At 50.4% G+C, this 24,322-nt stretch overlaps 5 protein-coding genes across 5 annotated transcripts; 2 read left to right on the forward strand and 3 right to left on the reverse strand.

The window, feature by feature from the left end:
• Nucleotides 1–3,172: 3,172 nt before the first annotated feature.
• Nucleotides 3,173–4,079, reverse strand: KRP23_1848 (Transmembrane protein 267; the record flags this gene model as incomplete). The annotated part of the gene is made up of 2 exons (XM_067886510.1): nucleotides 3,173–3,884; nucleotides 3,964–4,079. The coding sequence occupies 2 exons, from the start codon at nucleotides 4,077–4,079 to the stop codon at nucleotides 3,173–3,175; spliced, it is 828 nt and encodes a 275-aa protein (XP_067749183.1).
• Nucleotides 4,080–4,195: 116 nt separating this feature from the next.
• Nucleotides 4,196–4,918, reverse strand: KRP23_1849 (putative polysaccharide-binding protein; the record flags this gene model as incomplete). Its single annotated transcript, XM_067886511.1, has 1 exon — nucleotides 4,196–4,918. One exon carries the CDS (start codon nucleotides 4,916–4,918, stop codon nucleotides 4,196–4,198), a length of 723 nt encoding a protein of 240 aa, XP_067749184.1.
• A 1,266-nt stretch (nucleotides 4,919–6,184) lies between these two features.
• On the forward strand, nucleotides 6,185–6,919 carry KRP23_1850 (Ras-related protein Rab5; the record flags this gene model as incomplete). The annotated part of the gene is made up of 3 exons (XM_067886512.1): nucleotides 6,185–6,400; nucleotides 6,471–6,542; nucleotides 6,605–6,919. 3 exons carry the CDS (start codon nucleotides 6,185–6,187, stop codon nucleotides 6,917–6,919), a joined length of 603 nt encoding a protein of 200 aa, XP_067749185.1.
• Nucleotides 6,920–7,049: 130 nt separating this feature from the next.
• On the reverse strand, nucleotides 7,050–7,704 carry KRP23_1851 (SsrA-binding protein; the record flags this gene model as incomplete). Its single annotated transcript, XM_067886513.1, has 3 exons — nucleotides 7,050–7,184; nucleotides 7,237–7,352; nucleotides 7,413–7,704. The coding sequence occupies 3 exons, from the start codon at nucleotides 7,702–7,704 to the stop codon at nucleotides 7,050–7,052; spliced, it is 543 nt and encodes a 180-aa protein (XP_067749186.1).
• A 14,338-nt stretch (nucleotides 7,705–22,042) lies between these two features.
• On the forward strand, nucleotides 22,043–23,665 carry KRP23_1852 (RxLR effector protein PSR2; the record flags this gene model as incomplete). The annotated part of the gene is made up of 1 exon (XM_067896049.1): nucleotides 22,043–23,665. The coding sequence occupies one exon, from the start codon at nucleotides 22,043–22,045 to the stop codon at nucleotides 23,663–23,665; it is 1,623 nt and encodes a 540-aa protein (XP_067749187.1).
• Nucleotides 23,666–24,322: the final 657 nt, after the last annotated feature.

The raw sequence follows: 24,322 nt of genomic DNA on the forward strand, positions 1-24,322 counted from the left end.
TTGGTTCTTATCTAACAGAATTGAGAGGCTCCCACGCAACACAGGACGAGGACTGTACTAGCCCAAGCTGCAGTACTACATGTAGTTTCTTTTTAGACATCATGGTCGTTGTATTCTTTGCCAAGTTTGACTTCATTAAGTCAAAGCATAAACTGGAATGGTGCGCCCTGCATTTGCTCCAAACAACCCGAGTACGAATTGCTCGTTGCTACATGTTGATTCGATACAAGGCACAGGTGGAGTAGTTACCTGCGATAACAACATGAAAGAAAACATTTGTTCGATCTCTAATCTTTGTAGTACATGTACGCTATACCATTTGAGTCCCCCCAGTTCTGTGTTTTGTACTTCGTATAAGATTCCGAGTCGTCGTTCTCATGCTGTGACTGTCAACACTGCAACCTGCGCATGACAGCAGACAAGCTGCACGTTACGAAGGTGGCGAGCGAAGACAAGACGTGGTGGGGTATCATCTTCAACTTCGCCAAGACATTACCCAGTAGTAACCACAGTGGAATGTGCATGTTGACTCGTGTCGGTATACTTTGAGTCCATTTGCCACTCAAATTTCATTCACTGAGAGTGGGGATCATGAGTGACAAAGCAGCTACAAGCACGAGAGGAATATACTCGTAGTGTTCCCTGTTCCCGTGTTACCGTGGCTACAAAATAATAAGGACCCGCAGGAGCACCCCATCCGAATAGTAACTCGTGAATGCAGTGTTTATTTGCTTATTGCAAGCGGTACTAAGTCTCATAGATGAATCCTAGCCTGTCTCGCCAATACTTATGCGCTACCGCTCTCGCTGCCCTCGTTGCTTTCGACCTCCTCCAAGAAACGTTCACCTTCGTCGCTCTCACTGCCCTCGGTCTCACCAGAACTCTCGCTGCTCTCAACTTCAGCCAGGAAACGATCACTGTCGGTGCTCTCGCTGCTGGCGTCGACTTCGCCACTCTCGCTGCCGGTCACCTCCTCGAGGAACCGTTCACCATCGGTGCTGCCATCAGCATCAGCGTCGGAGCTCTCACTGCCGCTGACGACCTCCTCGAGGAAGCGTTCACCCGCCAAGCTGTCGCTGCCTTCCGTGTCGGTGTCAGCACTTTCACTGCCGGTGACCTCCTGTAGGAAGCGGTCGTCGTCGATGCTGTCGCTACCCTCGTCGATTTCCGCGCTCTCGCTGCCGGTCACCTCCTGAAGGAAACGGTCGCCCGCGAAGCTGTCGCTGTCGGCGTCAGTACTCTCGCTGCCAGTGACCTCCTGGAGGAATCGGTCACCAGTGAAGCCGTCGCTACCTTCGTCGAGTGAAGAAGCGCTATCACTCCCCTCCATCTCGAACAGGAAGCGCTCACCGTCCGTGCTGTCATCTTGACTGGCATCGAAGCTGGCGTCGAAGCTCGTCAAGAAACGTTCGTTTTCCTGATCGGTACGGAGGCTGGCAGCGTTGACACCATTGAAGGTGGCGAGTGCGAGAGCGGCGAGGGCGGCGAAGCTGAGGATGACGTTCAACTTGGTCATGGTTGGTAAGGTTGTGGTGTGTGTGTGTGGTGGTTGAAGGTGAAGAGGTCGGTCGGCGGTGTTTCCGGTCCGTGAGAAAATTGAAAGTGATCCAGGAGTGCGAGAGATTCTAAGGAGCATCAAGTACCAACAAATAGTTGCTACCACATCGCAAAACGAGCTACCACAAGTGAATTTATTCCGGACGGAGACGTTGAGAGCGAGATCTGGGATGCTGATAGTTGAGATGATGGTATTATATTTGTACGTGCTCTTCGAGCAATCCCACCAGTTGCGAAGCATTCAACACCAAGACCCTTTTACAAATAGAGCTGCGATGTTCCTGAGAAGAGGAAAGTTACCTCAGTTTCCTTTTGGAACTGTAGTTTCTTGTCTGCATACACATTGCCCGATAAGATGAGCCAATTCGGTATCGATGCCAAAGGCACATGCATGCAACTGATGCGGATTCCCAAATATGGTTTCAACACTTCTCAGTTCGTTTCTCTTTTGAGAGCAAGGAGCGTCGGACACTAACACCCGGATCTTTGTCTAACTCGGAAGTGGATCAGCACTGATCGTCGGGTGTGCTGCCTGAAATCATGGACTCAACGCCTGTTGAATGAAAAAGAGACACAAGATCTTTCATTGACATTGAACGAATTCAAGAAAGTAGTACAATGTACTACAGTAGTATTGTTTTACCTCGACCAGGTCAAGCTCGACTTGTCAAACTTCTGCTTTCCCAAGAGGACTCATCAATAGAAGCTGGCCTGACGGTGCCAGGCTCATATGATGAATCAGAATCCTCCTCAATATCATCGCTCGCATCCTCGGCAGTAGTGTCTTCATCGACACCCTCGCTCACGTTAACTTCATCCTGAGGCGTGGTTCCGTCCACATTCGACTCAATTTCGACAAGCAAGCGAAGCCCAGATCCATCGTCACTTCCGACACCAGAGTCTACTGCACTCGTCTCCGTTTCGGTCAAAAAGCGATCTACCGAGCTGCCGTCGCTTGAATCCTCACTACCGGTTAGAAGGCTAGAACCATCCACCTCGGTTGAAAAGCGGCCGTCACTAGCGCTTTCACTTGAGTCCGCTTTGTCGAAAAAGAAGTCGCTTGAGGCGCTTTCGACGGCCTCCATTGTGACCAAACGCCGGCTCGTGTCGTGTTGACGCAGATTGGTAGCACTTGCATTGTTGAGTGCGACTGCAGCAGCAAGGGCGAACATTACGTGCAACTTGGTCATGGTAGATACCGCGGGGTTAGTCAGGTACGAGCTTTGTAGTCTCGAGATATTGGGGAAATGGAGATCGATGTTGCTCAGCCTTTCCTGCTGCAGTCACGTTGTGATCAGCCCTCACCAGGATACGTTTCCTGCGACGGTGAACCGGTTTTCTGCAGCTGCACGATCTCACCCAGCGAAATGCAGGGCAGTTATTTGGCAGCATACCAGCTTTGGGCAGCACTGCAAGAATTTTCACAAGTGCGACGACGTTGAAACGCATTCTACCACACTAGCGCAGGCCAAAGAAGAGATCGTTTCCAGCAGAATACCCCGAATGCGATTTTGAAGCCGCCAAGAATCTTCATCACTTACCCTGCATGAAAATTCAATGGCTCACGCTACACGGTAGAGTAGCCCTTCAATTTTATATCATGAGCGTATCGAACTCAGACAATCAGGTCGCTTTGGTTGCTCCGTGGGCTGGACTTCATTGTCGAAGATGGATTTCGTTTTGCATTCGCTGACGCGAGCAACGTCGCTCCTTCTTCATCGCTGCTATTCGCCTCTTCATCTGATTCCTGCTCGGATTCTTCGTCTGCTTTCTGCAGTGCGAGCTCCAGCTTCTCCATCTCCGTCATCGCCGGTGCCCTTCGCCACCACTTTGCCATCACAAATGGCAGCCCCTCCTCCATCGCTAAGTAAAGGAAATAGTTGATCGGCGGCGTCGACCCCAAAGGCCAAAACCACAACCCACGCCGCATTCCATCCCGAAGCTGGTGACTAAACCACGCGATGACAAGGAAGCACACCCGGTAGCGTCGCTTTCTGGCTTGACATCTTCTCGAACATCGACTGACCAGCAGTGCCACCACGATGATGAAGGTGACTGCATGGCCAAAAGGACGACCTTGTAAATGAGTAGCTCCAGCCAAACTCAGCGCCCCTGCCGCTAGGAAATGGTCGATGTCTAGCAACGACGCGGTGACACCATTAAAAAAACACTTTTTAAGAACTCCGAGACTTGAAAGCGTCGAGCCACCGGACTCGGAATATTTCTCGATCTGCAGCAAGAAAATACCCCAGCAGCAGAACGCAACGCTGCCGTGGGCTGCAGAGTCCACGAGGTGGCGAAGAATCTTGTAGTCTAGTAAATATTCGCTATAAAAAAAAGAAAGAGAAAAATGTTAGCTTTTTGTGTGATATCGTGAAGTAAGGAGTGAGACGAGAGACGACGTACTGCTGGAAGAGAAAGTAGTCGCTGGCAATGCAAATGAGCAGCAGAAACATCATGAACACGCGCTGTAGCAGCGTCAAGCGGCGCTGGCGTCGGCGGTCTTCGTCTTCGTCCAGCATAGTTGTATTTCGATGAAAAAACGTTGACTTGGAATTTGTATCCCAGCAAACTAAGCTAAATCCAATTTTTGTGGCGCTTTTTAGGGCTTCATTAACTTTACGGTAGTTTAAGCTAGCTACGAGAACTCTTGCTCCTTCGGGACGCACTGCGAGTACCAGTCGTTGAAGTATTTGCACACGGCGCCCGTGGTGCACTCGGTTGCTCCCTTGTAGTCCAAGCCGCCGCACTGCTCCCACAGGTTGATGCCCGTGAGCTTGGAGAGTGGCTGGCACTGGTAGTACCATTTGTTGATGACTTGGCAGTGGTAGCCCTCCTCGCAAGAAAGCATTGGCGTCTCCTCGTCGTCGTCCAGCGAGTCGTCTCGGGAGAAGTCAAAGTCGACGCCTTTGCCTCCACACTGCTCCCAGGCCGGCACCACAAAGACGTTGTCCTCGTCAGAAGCAACTTCAACTAAGAGATCCGCCTCGTCGGCTAGGACTTTGGAGCGGTGACTGCGCTTCTTGGTCGGACGTAACGTCGTTGCATCCGCTGGCAAGCACTGCGCGTACCACGGGTCAGAGATTGCACAGACGTAACCGCGGGCGCACTTGGCATTGCCAACGTAGCCGATGCCTCCGCACTGCCCGAATTTCGGGACGGCGTCGTCTTCAGCATCCGGTAACTCGTTCACATACATGCTGTCGGATGAAGCGCTGTCTTCCCCAGAGCCTTCGGTCGAGTCGTCCGAACCACTGTCTTGAACGTCGAGTCTGCGGACATACGAGGCACTGGCGTTGTCTGTAGCAGTCAAGGCGACGGCAACAGCGGCGAAGGCGAGGACAGTGCTCACTTTGGTCATGGCGAAGATGGTGGCGTGTGCTTGAAAGGAAACTTCGAAATGATCAAACTATGAATGCGTTGAAGCACAGCGCGGTTATCTCATGCCACTTTGGGTCCGTTGAAAGTGAAGGTGGTTTCTAAACTGCTTGAAGCCGACAACGGCACAATCCCATTCGGAACTCGGAATTCGGCAATCAATTCTGCCACCGTTTCAATTGCGTTACAACTAATACAAACCAAGCTCTAGCGGTTTTGGCCTTGGTGAAGCAGATGCGGACATGCATCGCTTTTGCTTTAGCATCGACACTACTTACGGACATGCAGAGTAGAGAGATAGAGGATGCTTTGTGTGGAGTCTCAGGAGCCCCCCGAGAGGAGCTCGACAGCTTATTGTCGTCATAATGTTCAACATGATCTGACGGCACTTCCTAAGAAAAAAAGCTAGACTTTCATCATTCTCTCACACGCAGCTCTCCCTGATCTGCCAATTCCTCACTACCCTAGTACAACAAGTTGGGTCCCTCAACTGGATAAATGATCATCACTTGGATCAGTGTAATTCTAGAGTTATAAAAATCACTGGGACCACAACACAAGACCATATACGCAAGCGCCTCTGGCGCACACTGTCGATGGGAATCTCCGACGGGAGTCGAGACCAACAATGCCGATGCAAGCCGAAATCTGCAACTGACGCGTCTGGTTGGGCGGTTCCGTTCTGCCAGCCAGTCGTTTCGTAAAAAGGGTAATTACGTCTTGCTTTGTTAAGTTGCACAAATGTTGCAGCAACAGCGACCTATTACAGGTACAGTTCCTGTAATTTACACATGCAATGGAGACTCACATGGCGATCTCTTGGGTAGCCATTTCAGAGCATGCCATCGTTGGGTTGGTCGACGCCTCGAGGCCTGTCTCCGCAATGTGTAGACTATCCTAGGGAGCCTATACGTTTGAGGCGGAGCGGCTCAACGACGAGCAATCGACAATCGAGCGGCCGTCGCTGCTTCGTGTCCGCAGTCGATTGTCGAACAGTGCATACCAATGAATCCAACTTCGAATCAAAGCCATTGCTGCCGAAAGCGTTCACCAACAATATGTACTCACCGCAAAGGGCAACACCAACGTTGCTGCAATAGCGACACCGCCAGTAACCGTGCCGTCTGTTATTCGTACTTACCCCGTTTCTCACTGTTCTCTTTAGCGTACTTAACCTAGCATCTACGGTCCACCCAAAGAGCGAGAAAACGAGAGAGAACAACACGATAGACCCGAAGGAGCACTAGAAATGGCAGACGCAGGCAACAGCAAGGCGCGCGAGGTGAAAGTGGTGCTGCTGGGCGACACGGGCGTGGGCAAGTCGTCGCTGGTGCTGCGCTTCGTGACCAACAACTTCCGCCCGTACTCGGAGTCCACCATCGGCGCGTCATTCATGTCCAAGATGATCGTGGTCAACGACACGCCCATCAAGTATCAGATTTGGGATACCGCCGGCCAGGAAAAGGTTCTCTCAAACCTGGTTATGATGTAGTGTGCGATCAAAAAGATGACCCTTCCTATTTGATGCCCTACAGTACCACAGCTTGGCGCCCATGTACTACCGAGGAGCAGCCGCCGCCATCGTGGTCTACGATATCACTAGAAAGGTGTGCATTTTAGTATTATTTACTTGCAATGTACATGTCTAATATTTATTGTGTTGCTATAGCAATCGCTGACGACGCTCAAGAACTGGGTGAAGGAGCTGAAGCAGCTCGGACCGGACAATATCGTGATCGCCATCGCCGGCAACAAGAGCGACCTGGAGGAGAAGCGCGAGGTGCCGGCGTCCCAGGCGCGGGCCTACGCCGAAGAGATCGGTGCGCTGTTTATCGAGACGAGTGCCAAGGAGGACACGAACGTGTCAGACCTGTTCATCCAGATCAGTCAGGCGCTGCCCACGGCGTCGGCCGAGAGCAACGCGCTGCCCGAGATCGTGGACCCGTACGGAGGTGGCAAGAAGAAGTCGGGTGGTTGCTGTTAAAAGAATCAAGAGCCGGCCTGCTGACGGAGCAGGATGGGACCCAAGCAGAGCTATCTAGGTGCGGACAGAAGTGCTGAACAATTGCGTAATTTTTTTTTTGATTTTGTGTTTGGACGAGTATTGCCCATTTTTACCAGTCACGCAGCTGGCGTTTGACCTCGCGCTCGTCATCGCGTTTGCGATTGTCCACTTGGCCGCGCTTGAAGCATGACGCCAGGATGATCTTGATCCAGCCAGTGTTCCCCACCTCAATGCGCATTGGGATCTGTCAACAATAGTCAGTTTTTCCTCGAGAATCACAAATTTTGCGTCCCTACCAGTTGAGCATTAGGACGGTTGGCAAACGCTTCAAGTTTCTTGAGTTCCGATCGATTCGCCAGCAGTTTGCGCACCCGCGTTGGCTCTGGTCTGCCGATCAGTCCGTGACGCCACACTATTCCACAAAAATATCATTTAGCACTTGCCTATTCTGCCCAAAAAGTATATTGTGTACCTGGAATGCGGAGATCATGCAGAAACAGCTCGTTCTTGTAAAATGCCCCAAAAGCCGTCGACAGGTCCGCGTTGCGATCTCGGAGCGATTTCACCTCGGACGGTTGGAGCACGATGCCCAAATTCCACTCGCGCTCCACTTCGAAGTAGCTTCCGGCGGCTTTGCGGATGAATTTTTGGTTGCGACACAGAATTTTGATGGGAAAGTCGCGGAGACCTCTGCAACCGAGAGAAACCCACGAACTATTGAAGGGAAGAGCTCGCAGACGAGCACCGCGGGCGAGCAGCTCCATTATTGTCTTCGTCACAAATCTGAAAATGTGGAGTACACAAATGGGTAACAGAAAAACAGCATAACAGCATCACAATATAAGAGCTGTTTTAGATTGAAGTGGCTCATAAACTGTCGTGAAGGGGTTGTTTTGAATGCTTTACTCAAACTGCGTGAAGGTTTGAGTCGTTTGGTCCTTCTTTCATTGAACACGGACGTTGCACTGTTCTGCTTCTTAAGTTTTCGTGAGTTTTTGCATGGTTGCTTCATCTTTCGGATAAAGTCTTGCGCTTTCTTTTTCTCGAGTTTACTAGCTACCGTGACTTGTTTGTGAAGGAAGCTATGTGTACTCGTGAGCATAAAAATCAGTGATGCGCATTGATGCCCCTCTAGCTTTCTTCCCCTTATTGTGTTCATTTGGCGTGCCGTCTAACCCCCAATTGCTTATCTGCGCAAATTTCAAGAGTGAAAAACTGTAGCTATGCAGGGGCTGCGCGTGAGAACCATATCTCGAAAATGCTGTGGACAAAAACTGCTCGAGGACTCACGAAATAAACACTAGATTTATTGGTCGCCCATCCAAGCAAACTGGAAAGTAAAGTCCACCCCTGCATGCAACAACGGCCGTGCACAGTACACAATCATTTGTTAGAGCGAATTCCCTGGAGTTAGCATTCATAACGAGGTTTCCTTACCGAAGTGCACGACCCGGAACGCCAGGGTAATCAAGACCCACGACATTAGATTGCTCTGTACCAGAACCACCTGTGTCTCCAGCACGAAAGCTAACTGGTACAGTGCATTCATTCCACAGTTCCGCTGCATGACAGCGACTAACACAACAAAGGACACGATTTCCAGCAAACCGTAGATGAAAACGCTGGTGACAGTAGAATTCGCACTCTCGACCGTGGTGTCTTCCAAGTCGATGTGATATTTTGCATTCGGGAGGCGAACTATCACCAGCACTAAGCACCCATACAGCACTGGGATCACAGACTCTAGATATTCCGTCAAAACATGGCATTCCGACGTGAAAAGAGTCTCGAGTGCTTCACGAAGAGAATGCGAGGATCTGGTGTGTAGTGGGTCAATGGTGAAGCCTTCTACGCTTTGTTGTCGATCGATGTGCCTCGGCTTGACCGCAGACTTAGTCAATTGATCGGTGGGTGATAAGAGCTTCGGAATGGCGTTCATTGTTGGCTGAATAATATCGTTGAAAGGAACAACCTGCGAACGAAATGAGGTGCTTTTCTTACGCTTTGTCATTTGCTCGTTGGAAGCTCTTTCGAGATTGTCGACCAATTCATTGCTGGTATCTGATAGACAATACTGCAGACACGAGCGCAGATTAATCCCTGTACGCGCTTGCTTCGTGAAATTATCCGAGTCGCGAAACAACAAGCAGATTGACTCCAACAAGCTGTCACCGTCGCATGCACTGAACACCTCACGTACGCGAGCGCGAATACTCCTTGTGTGGTTGTGGAGGCTGTATAATGCGATCGCTGTCTGGCAAAAGTCAATCGCTGCAATCGTAGTTATCGTGGTAAATGACGATGCGCGTTGCATGCACGTGGCCATATAGAACGAGTTGAAAAAGTCTGCAGTGAAGATGACAGCCTCAGGCATTAAGTCGTGGAGATGAGTTGCGTTGAGCCAAAGCAGGTTCTTCATGAGCAACTTGATGAAAGGCAGTAGTAAGATCACTGCAAGTTCATAGCGCGTGTTGATTACAACCGTGAACAACATTTGGTAGGCTGGATAAATGACGACCATCGCGCTTTCAGCGCAGACATACCTGATGTAGTGAATGAGCTGAGTCCGGTTAGCTGTGATATCGAGGACGACCTGGTTCCCAACAATTGCGCGAATTGATCCGATCCACAGCACGTAAAACAAAGGAAGCCCCGAAACTACGATGAATGGAACCGGGAAAACCAGAGCAGAGGCTATGACCATCGCAATAGCTGGGAACGTGCTGCCAACAGATAGACTAATCATCATAAGTTGCCATTGAGAGATATTCACTCGGTCCACCATGAAATGAGCTTGTGCTGCTGTAGCAGCAGCGACCACGCCTGTGACTAAGCCTGTTCGGACCCAGAAGCCGTAGTTTGCGTACGAACCATCACTGGGGTCTTGCAGGGGCAGCATTTCTTGTGCCACGGAGACGCATATTATGGGTAAAGGAGTGCACACGCAAACGAACAGCACACGAGCAGCGGACACGGTTCTAGTGTACTCCTCCAGCGCCAATAGGCGTTCAACGGAATACTTGCCTCCTCGATGACCGACTTGTAACTTGAGCCACCTACGCAGAAGCCGATACCCCCAATCGAGAGCTCGACCGATACAAGACGTTCCATGAGCTCTCTGTTCCTGCATAGTAGGGATCATTTGAAATGTTGCAGAGCGCCGTGGCAAGGTAAAAACAGCCACGTAGAGGAGGTCAATTTATTTGTGTGCTCGCATGCGATGCTCGTACACATTTCCAGCCAAATGTAACGTTAAGCACCGAGTCAATCTTCTGCATCAATGTTGGTTGGTATCTGTCTTCGCAAGTCGTCACAGTATGCCAATGGGGCTTCAAAGGAGAACTCCACGGCTGCCGACTTGTAAATCCCTAATCCAAGCAAATTGGAGTCTAACGTTAAAATCTCGGGTTTCACTACCAGCGTAGCAACATATATCACGTGGAAGGCAGAGTGGTCAGGACCCAGGCGAATAGTTTGTTTTTAAGAGCACGAAAGCCCTGTCTTGCAGAAATTTAGCGCTACGGTTCGTGATAATGCCGGCATCGAAGATTCACGTTCCACACGAGTAGCCAAATAAACAGTGTTGACAAGTACTTGATTCGTAGCAAAATAACTCCAATTTGCGGTCATTTTGTACATATATGGTGAGCAGCCTTTTACATGTCGAATATGAAACGCGCCACAATCTTCAAGTTTTGCTTGGGCTTCGGAAGAATGAGCCAGGTTCTTCTCGAAGTGGCTGTGGGGTAGCCTCCTACCTGAGGTTCAACACCAAGCGTTTTCTCGCACGATGATGGATTTGGCAGCGAATGTTGCTATTTACCAACGTTTCCCCAGCTTAGCAAAAGACCATAGAGTTTGGTGATACTGGCTACTGGTACTATTCACTGTAGTTTTTACCTTTTCAAGTCGGGAAGCTTTGGCATTCAAAACGCAATCATTTTGGTCACTCGAATGTCTTCTTGTCAGCCTTTTCAAGTTGAAAATGGTATCAAGTCAGTTAGTGCATCGAGACGTACACAAAGAAACCTATCATACACACCAAGTGGTGAACCTGTGCGTAGGTCATGGTGTACGAGCAAACTGTCAGGTATTGAAGCCCCTGTCACGTGTATGTTCGCGCTGCAACCAGTGCTTTTCTATTTATTAGAAGCAGTGTAAAGTATCATAAATGAATCCTCAACTACCTATGCGCTACCGCTCTCACTGCCCTCGCTGCTTTCGACCTCCTCCAAGAAACGCTCACCTTCAACACTCTCGCTACCCTCGGCCTCAGCACTCTCGCTGCCCTCCACTTCGACGAGGAAACGTTCACCATCAACGCTCTCACTGCCCTCGGTCTCACCAGAACTCTCACTGCTCTCCACTGGAACCAGAAAGCGCTCACCGTCAGTGCTCTCGCTGCTGGCGTCGACTTCGCCACTCTCGCTGCCGGTCACTTCCTCGAGGAACCGTTCACGGTCGGTGCTGCCATCAGCATCAGCGTCGGAGCTCTCACTGCCGCTGACGACCTCTTCGAGGAACCGTTCATCCGACAAACTGTCACTGCCCTCGGCATCGTCCGCACTCTCACTACCGGTCACCTCCTGTAGGAAGCGTTCACCCGCCAAGCTGTCGCTGCCTTCCGTGTCGGTGTCAGCACTTTCGTTGCCGGTGACCTCCTGTAGGAAGCGGTCGTCGTCGATGCTGTCGCTACCCTCGTCGATTTCCGCGCTCTCACTGCCGGTCACCTCCTGAAGGAAACGGTCGCCCGCGAAGCTGTCGCTGTCGGCGTCAGTACTCTCGCTGCCAGTGACCTCCTGGAGGAATCGGCCACCAGTGAAGCTGTCGCTACCTTCGTCGAGTGAAGAAGCGCTATCACTCCCCTCCATCTCGAACAGGAAGCGCTCACCGTCCGTGCTGTCATCCTGACTAGCATCGAAGCTGGCGTCGAAGCTCGTCAGGAAACGTTCGTTGTGTTGCTCGGTACGGAGGCTGGCAGCGTTGACACCGTTGAAGGTGGAGAGCGCAAGGGCGGCGAGGGCGGCGAAGCTGAGGATGACGTTCAACTTGGTCATGGTTGGTAAGGTTGTGGTGTGTGGTGTGGTGGTTGAAGGTGAAGAGGTCGGTCGACGGTGTTTCCGGTCCGTGAGAAAATTGAAAGTGATCGAGATGAAGACGACGTCTCCGATTTCTGCTTGGGTGGCGGGTTGGCTAGTGCCTGTGGCGCGCAATCTCATATTGTTTGAGGGCGTCTTGGGAAGCAGGTAGCAACGTTTCACTTCAGATTCGCCACATTTGGAGATCGCCAAACTTCCCATGCCTGCATTTAGCCGCGGTGGCTATAGCGCTGAATAAGGCCGGGCAACGCCCCTCGGCTTTACTGTCATGCGACCCGAACAGGCAGGATTGAACTGTTTCACGGAGTTGCCACTCCCACTACATGTTGTACGTTCTAGTAATCCGGACTCAATCTGTAAGCTCGAACGGAAACAAATGAATGCGAACTCATCATGAAAGTGCTGCAGGCGTCGAGTTTTTTAGGCCGCAAGCGGAGTCGGGGCTTCCCAAGACAGTGATGGCACCTATTTTTGATGTTAGCAATGACGGTTCCAGCTACATGCGATGGATATGTGAAATCCGATGCTTCAGCAGCACTTACGTAGCCCCATACAGACCTGTGCACCACCACATCAGTCACTCACCGAATATAATGTTGCCATTTCTCCACACGTCACACATTTTGCAACTCTAGTAATCGCACCGACTGGTTGCCCGATGCCTCGCTGCCCAATCCTTCAGCTCATTACCAACTTTCCATCCTCAGCGACGAGCAGCTCCCCAGGACAAACAGGTTCAGGCCCCCTTTCCCCCGTGATCGAGATGATAGGACAAACTTCTTTACCCATACGACCGACGCTGAGTTCAACCGAAAGACCCGACGTACTTTTGCCAGGACGTTGGTGCTAGTTTGATCGATCCGATGCTAGTGCGTTTCTGCATGTTTGTGTATCAATTTGTGCGTGCGGATGAGGATGACACTCAAAACTTAGGACACCTTCCGAGAAGCTTTAGCTCGTGTGGACGGCTGTTGTATTCATACTGCCTGAGCCCGCTGTGCAGCTATTGTGTGTGTGTGTTGTATACTTGCATTTCCAAGTCTGCGTGTTGTATTATGTGTGTGGTTGAGGAGGTGATGATTTACGATTGCATGGTCTAAGTCTCAATGTCAGTGCAACGCCTTATGCTGAAACAAGCCTCGGTAATTTTCCAATTCGCATAAATTCTCAGTTCTAGGCAAGGGCGATGAAGGCGAAGAGAGAACGGGACTCTCCGTTTCTGCTATCGAAAAGGCCAAAACGTTATTCTCCTCGTCCACAATCACCACCGAAAAGCTCCAGAAATGGCTCAGCAACGGCAAAACTGCGGATACCGTTTTCTCGCGCATGAAGCTTAACACCAAGTCCGGGGGTCTGCTGTTTTATGACCCGCAGTTCGCCGTGTGGATCAAGTACGTGGATGATTTGAGTGCCAAGTACCCAGCCAAAGCGACGTCGGCGATCTCGACGCTGAGGACTCAATACGGCGATGATGCACTGTATAAGTTGCTTGAATCTGCGAAGTGGGTCCCAGGACAAGAAAGCCTCGCGACCAGGCTGCAAGCCGAGCAGATGCAGCACTGGGCTACCGTTGGAAAAAACCCTGACGACGTCTTTCGTCTGTTCGATCTCCAAAAGGCAGGAAGTTCCCTTCTCACAAACCGGAAGTTTAACTCGTGGGTCACGTACGTGGACGACCTCAACACACTGAACCCGGAGAAGGCAGCATCGACGATCCCAACGTTGACGACTTACTATCGTGATTATATACTGTTCAAGATGCTTGATGCCGCCAAGAAGTCGGACGAAACAATGAGCATCGCCACTAAATTGGAGGCCCAGCAGCTTCAGGGATGGCTGAGGAGTGGGAAATCGCCGGATAATGCGTTCGTACAGATGGGACTTGGCAACGTAGAGGATAATCTGATGGCGAGTCCGCTTTTCAGCACGTGGGTCAAGTACCTGGATGATTTCAATGCACAGTACCCCACGAAGGAAACAACTTTGCTTCATCTTTTAACGAAGAGGTTCGAGGATGAACCTCTGGCAAAGATTATTGCTTCCGGAAAGACACTGGACAGTACAAAGGCACTCGCAACAAGGTTGGAGAACCAGCAGATGCAAGTCTGGCTGGCCAATGGTAAATCATCGGACGACGTTTTCACGCTGCTGAAACTTGACAAAGCAGAGGAAAACTTCTTCGGCAACCCTCTGTATAAGACGTGGAGCTCGTATATGAGCGTCTACAACAACAAACATCCGGGGGAGCAAACGAACTTGTTCAAGATTTTGACAGTCCATTACAACGACAGAGGACTGATCAGAATCCTCGAGGAGGCGAAGAAATCCCCGCATCTAGAAAGCACAGCCAGCAAATTGCAGACGGAGAAGATCCAGAGCCATCTCGCCAGCAAGGAATCTCCCGATGAAATCTTCAACCTGCTCGGGCTCGGCGATGCATGGGACAATGTTCTAGGCAATCCGCTGTTCAAGATTTGGCTCGACTACGTGAAGAAGTTCGACCAAGAGAACCCAGCGAAGAAAACCGATTGGTACTTTGCACTTCATGCGGCCTACGGTGATGGTGGAGTTGAGTCGATGGTTTACATAGGGCTGCAAAACCCAAGCACTGTGAAAATTGCTGAAAAGGTGCAGGCAGGACTGCTGGAGCGTTGGCTCGTCAAGGAGAAGCCTCCAGATCGTACTTTCAACTGGATTCTACGACAACCCACGGCGGACGAAAAGGTTTTTGCCGATCCACGTTTCGAAACCTGGGCTAAGTATTTGGGTGTCTTCAACCAACGATACCCCGACAAGAAAACGACTATGATCGATGCTTTCAGAGCTAGCTACAACGATCGAGCACTATTGCGAATGTTCGATGCGGCAAGGAAGGTCCCGAGTACGGAGAAACTGGCCACGACCTTAGAGAACGCGCTGCTCAACAAGTGGGTGCGCGATAAGGAAAGCCCGGCAGAACTTTCCAAAATGCTCAGTGGTGTGGTTACCGCTGATGAAATGATCCAGCGATACATTAAGAAATTCAATGCAGTGTCGGAAAACATCGCGTAAAACGGCTTAGCCAGTGGGTGGTGCAATGGTCTTTCATTCATCTCAAGACGAATATTGCTTTGAAACCAACATATCAATATGAACAGTGCTTCAGTTAACGGAGAGGCCCACAAATGTCACGAAGAGCATACGCTTTATTTTTGTAGTGTCACGCAGCGCTCAAGTGAGCCGCTCTGTGCTTTGTCAGATGGATAGTAGCGTACTCCGTAGGTTTGCGAACGTTTACTACAGTTACTAACTGTGGTGTGTGCACACGTGCTGTTTGTCATTCCTACAACGGTCAGCTGAGGCTACTGTATCCAGATTATGTTCTCTCTAATGGATGGGAAACCTCGACGCAACATCCTTCAAACAAGTATTTGCGTTGCTGAAGCTTCACAAAGGTGTGAGCTTTTCGCAGTCTGAAGTTCAATAGTTTGAGCGACTACGCGTGTTAACGAGGAATCCAGACATGAAAGCCTCCGATCTACAAGCGTAGGTATGCGTGGCATCAAGGACTCACATTTGTTGCCAGGATACGAAATCCAACGGCTGGCTCTCACTGGGTCAAGTAGATGTCGTTGGGGGTTCGTCTTAATCACTCACTGCTTGGGCTGCATGCGCTGAAAAATCGTCCGAAGAACCTCCGTGCTCGGAATTTTTTCGCCGCTTGGACTATCGTAGCCAACATTTCATCGCCGTAACTCTTAGAGAAAGCCTCGATCATGTTGGGTTTCTTTCTTGGGGTATTCTTGTTGAAAGCCTTCATGTACTGGACCCATGAACGGGCTACTGAGACGGTCACCGCCAGCCTGATTAACTCCAGCGTTTTGAAAATCTTAGCCGGCGGGGTTGTGAAGTTCAGCCAGCTCTGGACCATGTCGTTCTTCAGCTTGGTGGCGCCAATGCGTTTGGAGTTTTGGCCGGTAACCAGCATTTTACGCAGTCCTTCCTCATTGAATGATTTCAGGTATCCGGTATACGAAGCCAGCTGGGCATTGTCAAAAGCGCTATCGGTTGCATTGGCTAGCTTAAGCAGAGTCCGAGTCCTTCTTCGCTGAGGCCGTACCTGTAGGTAGTAACTCGATGCAGAGAAGTTTAACAAGTAAGGAAAGCAGGATATGTAGATACATACGAGAGGGTTTGCTGAACAGTCCACAGCAGCGATCGAGATAGATTAAGGGTTGGATAGTGTTATATTGTCGTTGAGCACGACGCCTCCTCAACTCGCTCGGCCGTGATCACCCTAATACATGTAACAGACCGGCACTAAGTCCAAATCCGCATTGGTCAAGTGCGTTATGGAGGAGCCAAAATGTTAGTCTCTTCGTCGACAACACCACCAAAAACCTGCACGAATGTAATATAACATTTAACACCTTGACTCCGAACGTCGTATCTTACGACATCTTGAAAATTGGATGTCGTAAGTTATGACATTGCGATCAGAACAATAGGAAATGGCTCAGAATTGAATTTTCAATACTGGAAACAAGTGACTTGCAAGCGCCAACAAGATATAAGTTTGGAGAGATATTTGATGAGCAAAACAAAGCCAGGACAGGGGAAGGGGATCAGCTAGGTGGCTGCTAGTTGACCACTCATTCGAGATTTTGCTGGATGGTGCGTATCCGATCCTCATCACGCCAGAAACCCGCCGCAGCCTCTGCCGCCGCTGCAGCACACGATGTCGACTTCGTTCATTTGTGGCGGCAGCTTACTGCGGCGGGGTGGAAGTCGAAGCGTCCAAGTGGGATCGAAAGAGAATGGCGCTACTCAAGTCCTGACAAAACCCACGTGTTCGTTGGAGAGAGAGCGGTCGTGAACTTCGCGTTCGAGTCTGGTTTGCTGAAAGTTGGCGAGGAGGAAGGCGTACAAGTGGAGGATGCAGTACAAGAGGGGGATAGCGTACAAGAGGAGGATAGCGTACAAGAGGAGGATGAAGTACTAGAGGAGGAGCTTGTCCGACCCTCCCAGATTGATACCGGTGTTGTTCTCTCGCAGAGCACAATTGGTGAGCTTTTCGGCCCTTCCAGTGACAATGACGTCGAGCTGTCCCAGGCTGCAGTGACGAGGGCTTTCGGCCTCTCCTCAGGCGACCTACATAATCACGGTGATGGAATAGACGCAGCAGACGCAGCAGTGGGCTTGCATATGCTCTCAGAGGCCTCTGGACTAGAAAGCGGAGGTGAACTTGACGACGAAGAAGCTGTCATCGTCGACGAACAAGCTGCGGGACCTCCTTTCCGACGACGACCTCGAGAAGTCAAGGACGACGCCAACATTTTGCAAGATAGCGAGGATAGCGGTGACTACGTGAACTACAGCTCGGGCGTGAGCGATGACGATGGAATGTGTGGTGATGACGTCGATCCGGGTCGTGGCCGGCTGAGCGACGACGAGGACGTGCTATCGGACAGCGACGCGGTCGAGATGGACACTGCCTTTCTTGCATCGCTGCAGGTTGGCAACAGCGCACTCAGTCGAGCAGCTATCAAGGATCGAGAGGAGACCTTACGCGGTATGAAGTGGACCCCAGTTTCGTCAGAATACGAGACTGATACTCCGGCTTATCCTGGGCTAGGATCGGAGGAGGCCAGGCCTCTTGGCGAGCTGCTTGACGTTTGGCGGTCGCCAATTCTCACGCTGTTCTACTTCATGCCCAAATCCCTATGGGTGATGATCGCCACCGAGACAAATCGTTACGGCCTTCAGCAAGTTCAAAAGCGTGCCGGCGATATGTATGCGGGTCAGAGTGGTAACCGTCGCGAGACTGTCAAGCAAATTGCGCGACGTTTGAAGGCACAACCGTCGTACGGCACACATGAGATCCTTCATGTCGTGGGTCTTCTTATCGCACGCATGTTGTGCCCCCAGAAGAGGTCTTTTTCCGCCCACTGGTCCATGGTGGAAGACGGCGCAGTACCGGCTGGAAGTTTCGGCCGGTACATGACCCGCGACAGGTGCCATAACATTATGCGAGATTTGCACTTCGTGGACAACACCACGGCAGAGAACCATCGTGACAAATTGTGGAAGCTGCGCCCTGTTGTGGATCGAATCCAGCAGCGCTTTTTGGCAGGTTGGTCGCTCCCTTCTATCTTCTCGTTCGATGAGGGCGTGCTGCCCGCCACCTCGAAACGCAACACAACCCGTATGTTCATGTCCGACAAGCCCCACCGCTATGGATCAAAACCTTTTATGACGTGTGATGCAAAGACTTCGTATTGCCATAGGTAAAGTTGATTTGCGAAATATGTATGTCGTAACATTGGGCTTTGGTGGTGTCTAACGGTATTGAATGTCGTAACTTACTAGATTTGAAGTTTACGTGGGAAAGCGAGCCGACGGCGGCGGCACTGAGAATGCAGTTGACAACAAGACTGGTGCAGCAGCAGTAGTGCGAAACTTGAATATTGTTCTCGCTCCTCATTCTCGGCACATGTGGCATGCAGTCGTTATCGACCGTTACTACTCGTCGGTGCTGCTTGCGGTGGAGCTCCTCAGCATGAACGTCTACGTCGTAGGCACGGTTATGACAAATCGCCTTGGGATTGACCAGAACATCAAAACGAAGTGCAAGACACGTCCAGCAAGCATACCCCGCGGCACGTTTTCGTTTTCGCGCTCCACCGCCATCCCGAGCCTGCTCACATACATTTGGTGGGACCGCAAGCCCGTGCACGGGCTCGGTGATGACGGAGTCTTCCATTGAGAGAAAAATAAAGCGAGTCGGTCCGATCCGCGTGCCGTGTCCGGCTGCTGTCAACGACTATCAAAACTGAATGGGCGGAGTAGATCGGCACGACCAACTCCGCCTCCAGTCGCACTCTCTTCAGATGTCTACAAAATTCAACAAGTATTATAAAAGCTTGTTCCTCGGCTTCGTCGACCTCGTGATGGTAAACGCGTATCTTTCGCACAAAGAGGGTGCCAAGATCAAGAAGACAGTGGCAATGAAGCGCTCGGAGTGGTTTTCCGTCCTCCAGAACCAGCTCCTTCAACTTAAAGCCGAGGATTTTCTCGGGGTGGAGGCAACACCGCCTCCGTCAAACCAAAAACGCAAGCGCACACCAGTCCGCCTCACCCACGCGCTGCAGCAATCGGAAGACTGGGTAACCGTGAGTGGGGTCCAGAAGCGGCGTCAAAGGTCCTGCAAAGTCTGTGCGCTCTTGCGTACGGAGAAGAAAAAATCATTCGCCACGACGTTCTTCTGTGAACGCTGCTCGATCGATAGCGCAAAGTGCTGGCTGTGCAACAAGATACGACGTGAGTACAAGGGTGTGGCCAAAACATGCTTTGAAATTTGGCATGACGAGTTTGACGCCGGTCAAGACATACCTGCTAACCTGGGGAAGCGCGTGGTGCTCCGACGACCAGGCAAGAAAGCTGGACGGAGAAAGAAGACACGGCGGGAACTCCGGCTTCACGACGGCGGCGAAGGCAGTGACGGCGGAAACGACAGTGGCGACGGAGATGAGGAGAACGAAAGCAGTGTTGTGTAAACCTTGCCTGCGTGTCATTTGATGAGTGGTTAGAGTCGTGTTGTTGAAATGCATCATTTCTTGAATCAACGTACCTTCTTCGACGGATTTTCCGAACTGAGTGCGGTGACGGTGCACATCTGCTATCGGCATTGTCGTCAGTTACGACATTTATCAGCCGATGTGGTCGTGCAATGCCGACTATCTTACGACATTGGCCGGAAAACCTGCTGAGACTTTATATACCTATCCCCAAGTCGAAGACCAGATCAATACAAATACCAAGTACTGACGATATGTCGTAGCTTACGACATTCCCTTACGTATTCGGCGCAAGTACAGTCCGGAGTCAAGGTGTTAAGACCTTCGACCTTGATGAGGATCTGTTAAACATAATATCGCAGCGAAACAGGTCCCGAGTACGGACTGGCACCGCTTTCACTATTGACCAAGTGGGTACGTGATAAGAAAACCCCAGCAGAGCTTGGCCAGATTCTCAATGTAGAGATATCTGACCCAACTGATGCAAGCGTACATCAAGAAGTTCAACTCGGTGGAATATCTCCTAAGCACGTTTTGTATGTGGTGCAGTGTCAAGAATTCGAAGTCTGTACTCGCACCTAATTTTGCTTCATTCCTGTACTTGTAACGTTGCCAGCACGATCTCAATTTGTGCGAATAATTCCGCAGAGCCAGGGACTCATGTGCATGCTGGAGCTCTCATCATGGCGACTCTGAAATTGACAAGTAGTCAGTTACAAAATTTTATCTGACTTGAAGACATTGAGGTGGGGGTAAAGTCTCCTATTTGTGTTTAACTAAGAAACTATAGAATCCTGGTATACCTGGAGTCTTTACGTTATTGGTAATCCTTTCTGTGACTCATTGTGTAACGGAGATAGTCCGTTGCAGGCCGTGCGATAGAATCCGTGCGAGAAAAGCCATATTTGATCGCATGAAGGCGGCGGTTGCTGCGTTAGTTTCACCGCAGCAGTTAGGAAGCAGTAGTTTGCATAGCACAACTCAATTCAGTCTTCAATTTGCCTCTTAACTGAGACTCAAGGTCAAGCACTACTAAAGGCAAGACACATTGTCGCTGCTAGTTTTCAACAGCTCGTCTTGGGTGCGGGTCCGAAAGTGTTGCAGGTAAGCGTCTTGTGTGTTGTTTTCCAAACAGTCGATGCAGTATCCGCCACAATTGCTCCGATGCTCTGGTTCGCTCTTGCAGGCTTTATGTCTACTTGTGACTCTTGTACAATTAGCCTTACCGTAAACAGGGGAGTCTCTTGCTTTAGCTGCCGGGTTGCCCTTAATATGATCCGTGTTGTCACTGTAATTCTTGGTCATTCTTGCTCAGTTTGAAATAAGCCCACCCACTCTACCCGTGGTGGACTTTGTCCCAATAGAACCCAAGCGTCTCGCTTTCCCTGTGCATCTGCTCGTTTCACGGAGTGGAATAGGACATGTCACTCATGCAAGGCTATCGGCAGATTTACAGGTGTCACCACCATGAACACAGCACAGCAGTGAGTGCAAGACATTGACTGCCAGTGCGTCGTATATGTGACGATTTTATTAGTCACAGCGTGCCGATGTGTGCATGCAGGGCTATTGATCTGTCCGGGTGCCTGCATCTAGCACCCGACAGATGGAGGTCCAGGTTCGTAACTGTGACCCGTAGGAGAGGTAGCTAGAAAAAGAAAGACAAACCATAAAAAGCAAAGACAGTTTGGAACTTGCTCAGCAGAGAGCAAGCGGTTCGACAGAGAGCCGCACGATACATCAGCTATTCTGCGTTCTATCCCTAACAGGTCGCCGGCTCGCCACGGAGAAGCGCAGGCTTGCACCGCGCAAAGCTAGCTAGCGGCTTAAGGACGGTAGTTTGAACAGACATGGAGGGCTAAGTGCACCCTCTACCTCATTGGAACTGAAAAATATACATTGCATTCAATTCGACCTATACCCAAGAAATCCCACAAATAAACTTCAACTCCGGATTCAATTCACCCACAGCAACCCAGACTACCGGTAGCGCTTGGGAAGAATATACGGTTGTGTTGTTTCAGGGGCACTCTTCCCAATTGGTGGCTTAAAACCGCGGCTTTATTCGGGCTTTAAGGCTGTATTGGTCAATCAATAAGCCGCGGCTTTAATCGTCCTAATATCCGGACAACTTCCTCAGAATTTGAGTCAGATGGAGGTCTAGATATATTAATACACTCCATCGTATATGAACATCTGCAATGCATGTATACCGCTGTGTAGCCGCAGCGAGGGGCTTTAATAAGCCATACTGGTGGAGGTGCATGGTAGAATCGACGGGGTAGAAAACAACGAAAATGGTAAACTCTTGATCTTGATCACTCCCCACCCCATTCAGTGATAATATAATACTACCAGTAGTCGTACTGTCGTTTCCCTGGCTGCAGCAGCCCCACCGCCCGTGGAAAGCTATCTTACTTACTTGTCAATTTTCTCTTCGGTGAAGAATGCGTCTGGATTTCGCTGGGCTGCTTGCTGTCGCACTCCTGGCCAGTACCGATACGGCCTCAGCACAGAAGGAGTCGGAGATTATTCACCCAGACTCTCATACTCAAGCACGTTCACTCATCGAGAACCACGACCAACTCACCGCCATTGGATCCCTGCGCTTATACGAAGACGATGGCGGCGAAGAGAGAGCAAACCTTCCAAGCTCCAATATTGAAAAGGCCAAAGCGTTGGTTTCGACAGCCACTACGAAGAAACTCCAGACCTGGCTGAAAAACGGGAAGTCCGTCGACAACGTTTTTATTCGCCTGAAACTTACGAAGGCTGGAGATAAACTACTAGACAACCCGCAGTTCACGACGTGGCTTACGTACGTGGACGATTTCACCGCCAAGAATCCTGGCAAGACAACGTCGGCGATCGCTAAACTTACGACTTACTACGGTGACGAAGCGGTCGTAAAGATTCTCGACGCTGCAAAGAAGGTCGTGGGGACGAGTGGAGTGGCCACCAAGTTGGAGGCTGCGCAGATGCAGACCTGGCTGGCGGCTGGAAACAGCGCTGACGATATTTTCACACTCTTGAAACTTAACATGGCAGGGGACGACATCCTCAGCAACCCGGCCTTCACGTCTTGGAATACGTACCTGAAGACTTTCAACGCGGCCCATCCTGATCAGAAGACAAGTGCCTTCGCGAAATTGACGTCGCAATACGGCGAGGTGGGTGTATCGCGGGTAGTTGAAGCTGCATTGAAGGTCAAGAGTTCCTCCGCCATCGCGAAAACAGTGCAAGCCGAGCAGTTCGAGCGCTGGATGGCCGGCGGAAAAACTACAGATGGCGTTTTCACGTTTTTGGCACTCGACAAAGCTGGAGACAAGCTTCTCGGGAACCCTCTTTTGAACACTTTCACCAAGTACATGAACATTTACAACAAGCGGAACCCCGACCAGGAAATCACTTTGGTAGGGACGCTAACGACTCACTACGGAAATGTTGGTCTAGCCAAGCTACTTGCGGCGGGAAGAAATGTCCCGAGCACGTCGAGCCTCGCCACAAATTTGGATGCTGCGCAGTACAAACTCTGGATGAGCCAGCTGAAAGAACCGGCAGACATCTTCATGATGTTAGGTCTGCAGAAGGCTGGGGATAACCTTCTGTCTAGTCCGCTATTCACTACGTTTACCAAGTTCACGGACGCCTATCACGCCAAGAACCCTGGTAACAGGATAACTACGTATTGGATCGTGACGACCCACTATAGCGATTTTGACGTCGCTAAAATGATCGTTGCAGCGGAGAAAATACCAAGTGCACAGAGTGCTGGAAAACGTATGGAGGCTGTACTGTTCAAAGAATGGATGAAGTCTCCGGATAACACGTTCCAGATGCTGGAACTGGGTTGGGTAAGGCCCTCTAAGCTGTTCGAAAGCCCGATGTTCGCATTTTGGATGAAGTTCATGGATGATTTGCACAAGTCTTTCCCTGGTGAGATTGTTCCTCGGACCGTATTGGCGACTATCTACAAGGACGAAGATTTGGTAAAGGCCATTACAGCGGCACAAAAGAACCCGAAAACGAAGGATCTGGCAAACAAGCTCAAGACTGAGGTGCTCACGTAGTTCATATTTGCAGAAAAGCAACCGATCAATGTTGCCAAGCTCCTACACGTGAAAGAAAAGACCGATGCGAACTGGAAACTTTGGAAGGAGTACATGCAGGACTACAACAAGTACCACCTGAGAGGGATCGCGACCTAAGTCGCCCACAGAGTTGCGGAAGGCCCCACTAGTGGTAGATGGAGTCAAATGTAAAGCGCTTATTTTTCGCTTTCTCTTCTTGAGGAACCATGAGCTCTCCGTTAATATACTGGTATATGACAACATGGTTCGCCTCGGACTACACGTCCATGACATATCGAAAACAGCGTTAACGTGGCCACTCGTGCAAGTTCTGTAAACTAGGTCATCTGCGTCTTACGCAATACATGTACGATTTTGTTTGAGCTTGCCACGACAAGCTGGAAATGCAACTGCAGCGGTACATGTAGTTTGTGTAGTTATCGCGTGAGTTCTACCATAATGTAGGGGCAAATTTTACTACTAGGTAGCAAAACGAATAGTCGGACAGTAGGGCCGAAAATATGTACCCATTGCACTCTAAACAGCATTCAAGAACATGGTGAGAATGTCACATTTAATGAATTCAAGGACACCCTTCCAGAAACCGGTTAAGACTGGAAATATGCACTGGCCTTCGACAGGATGGCCTCCCCGATA

The sequence above is a fragment of the Phytophthora ramorum genome, assembly GCF_020800215.1.
Source record: "Phytophthora ramorum isolate Pr-102 chromosome Unknown Phyram_PR-102_s0002, whole genome shotgun sequence".
NCBI classification, from domain to species: Eukaryota; Oomycota; class Peronosporomycetes; order Peronosporales; family Peronosporaceae; genus Phytophthora; species Phytophthora ramorum.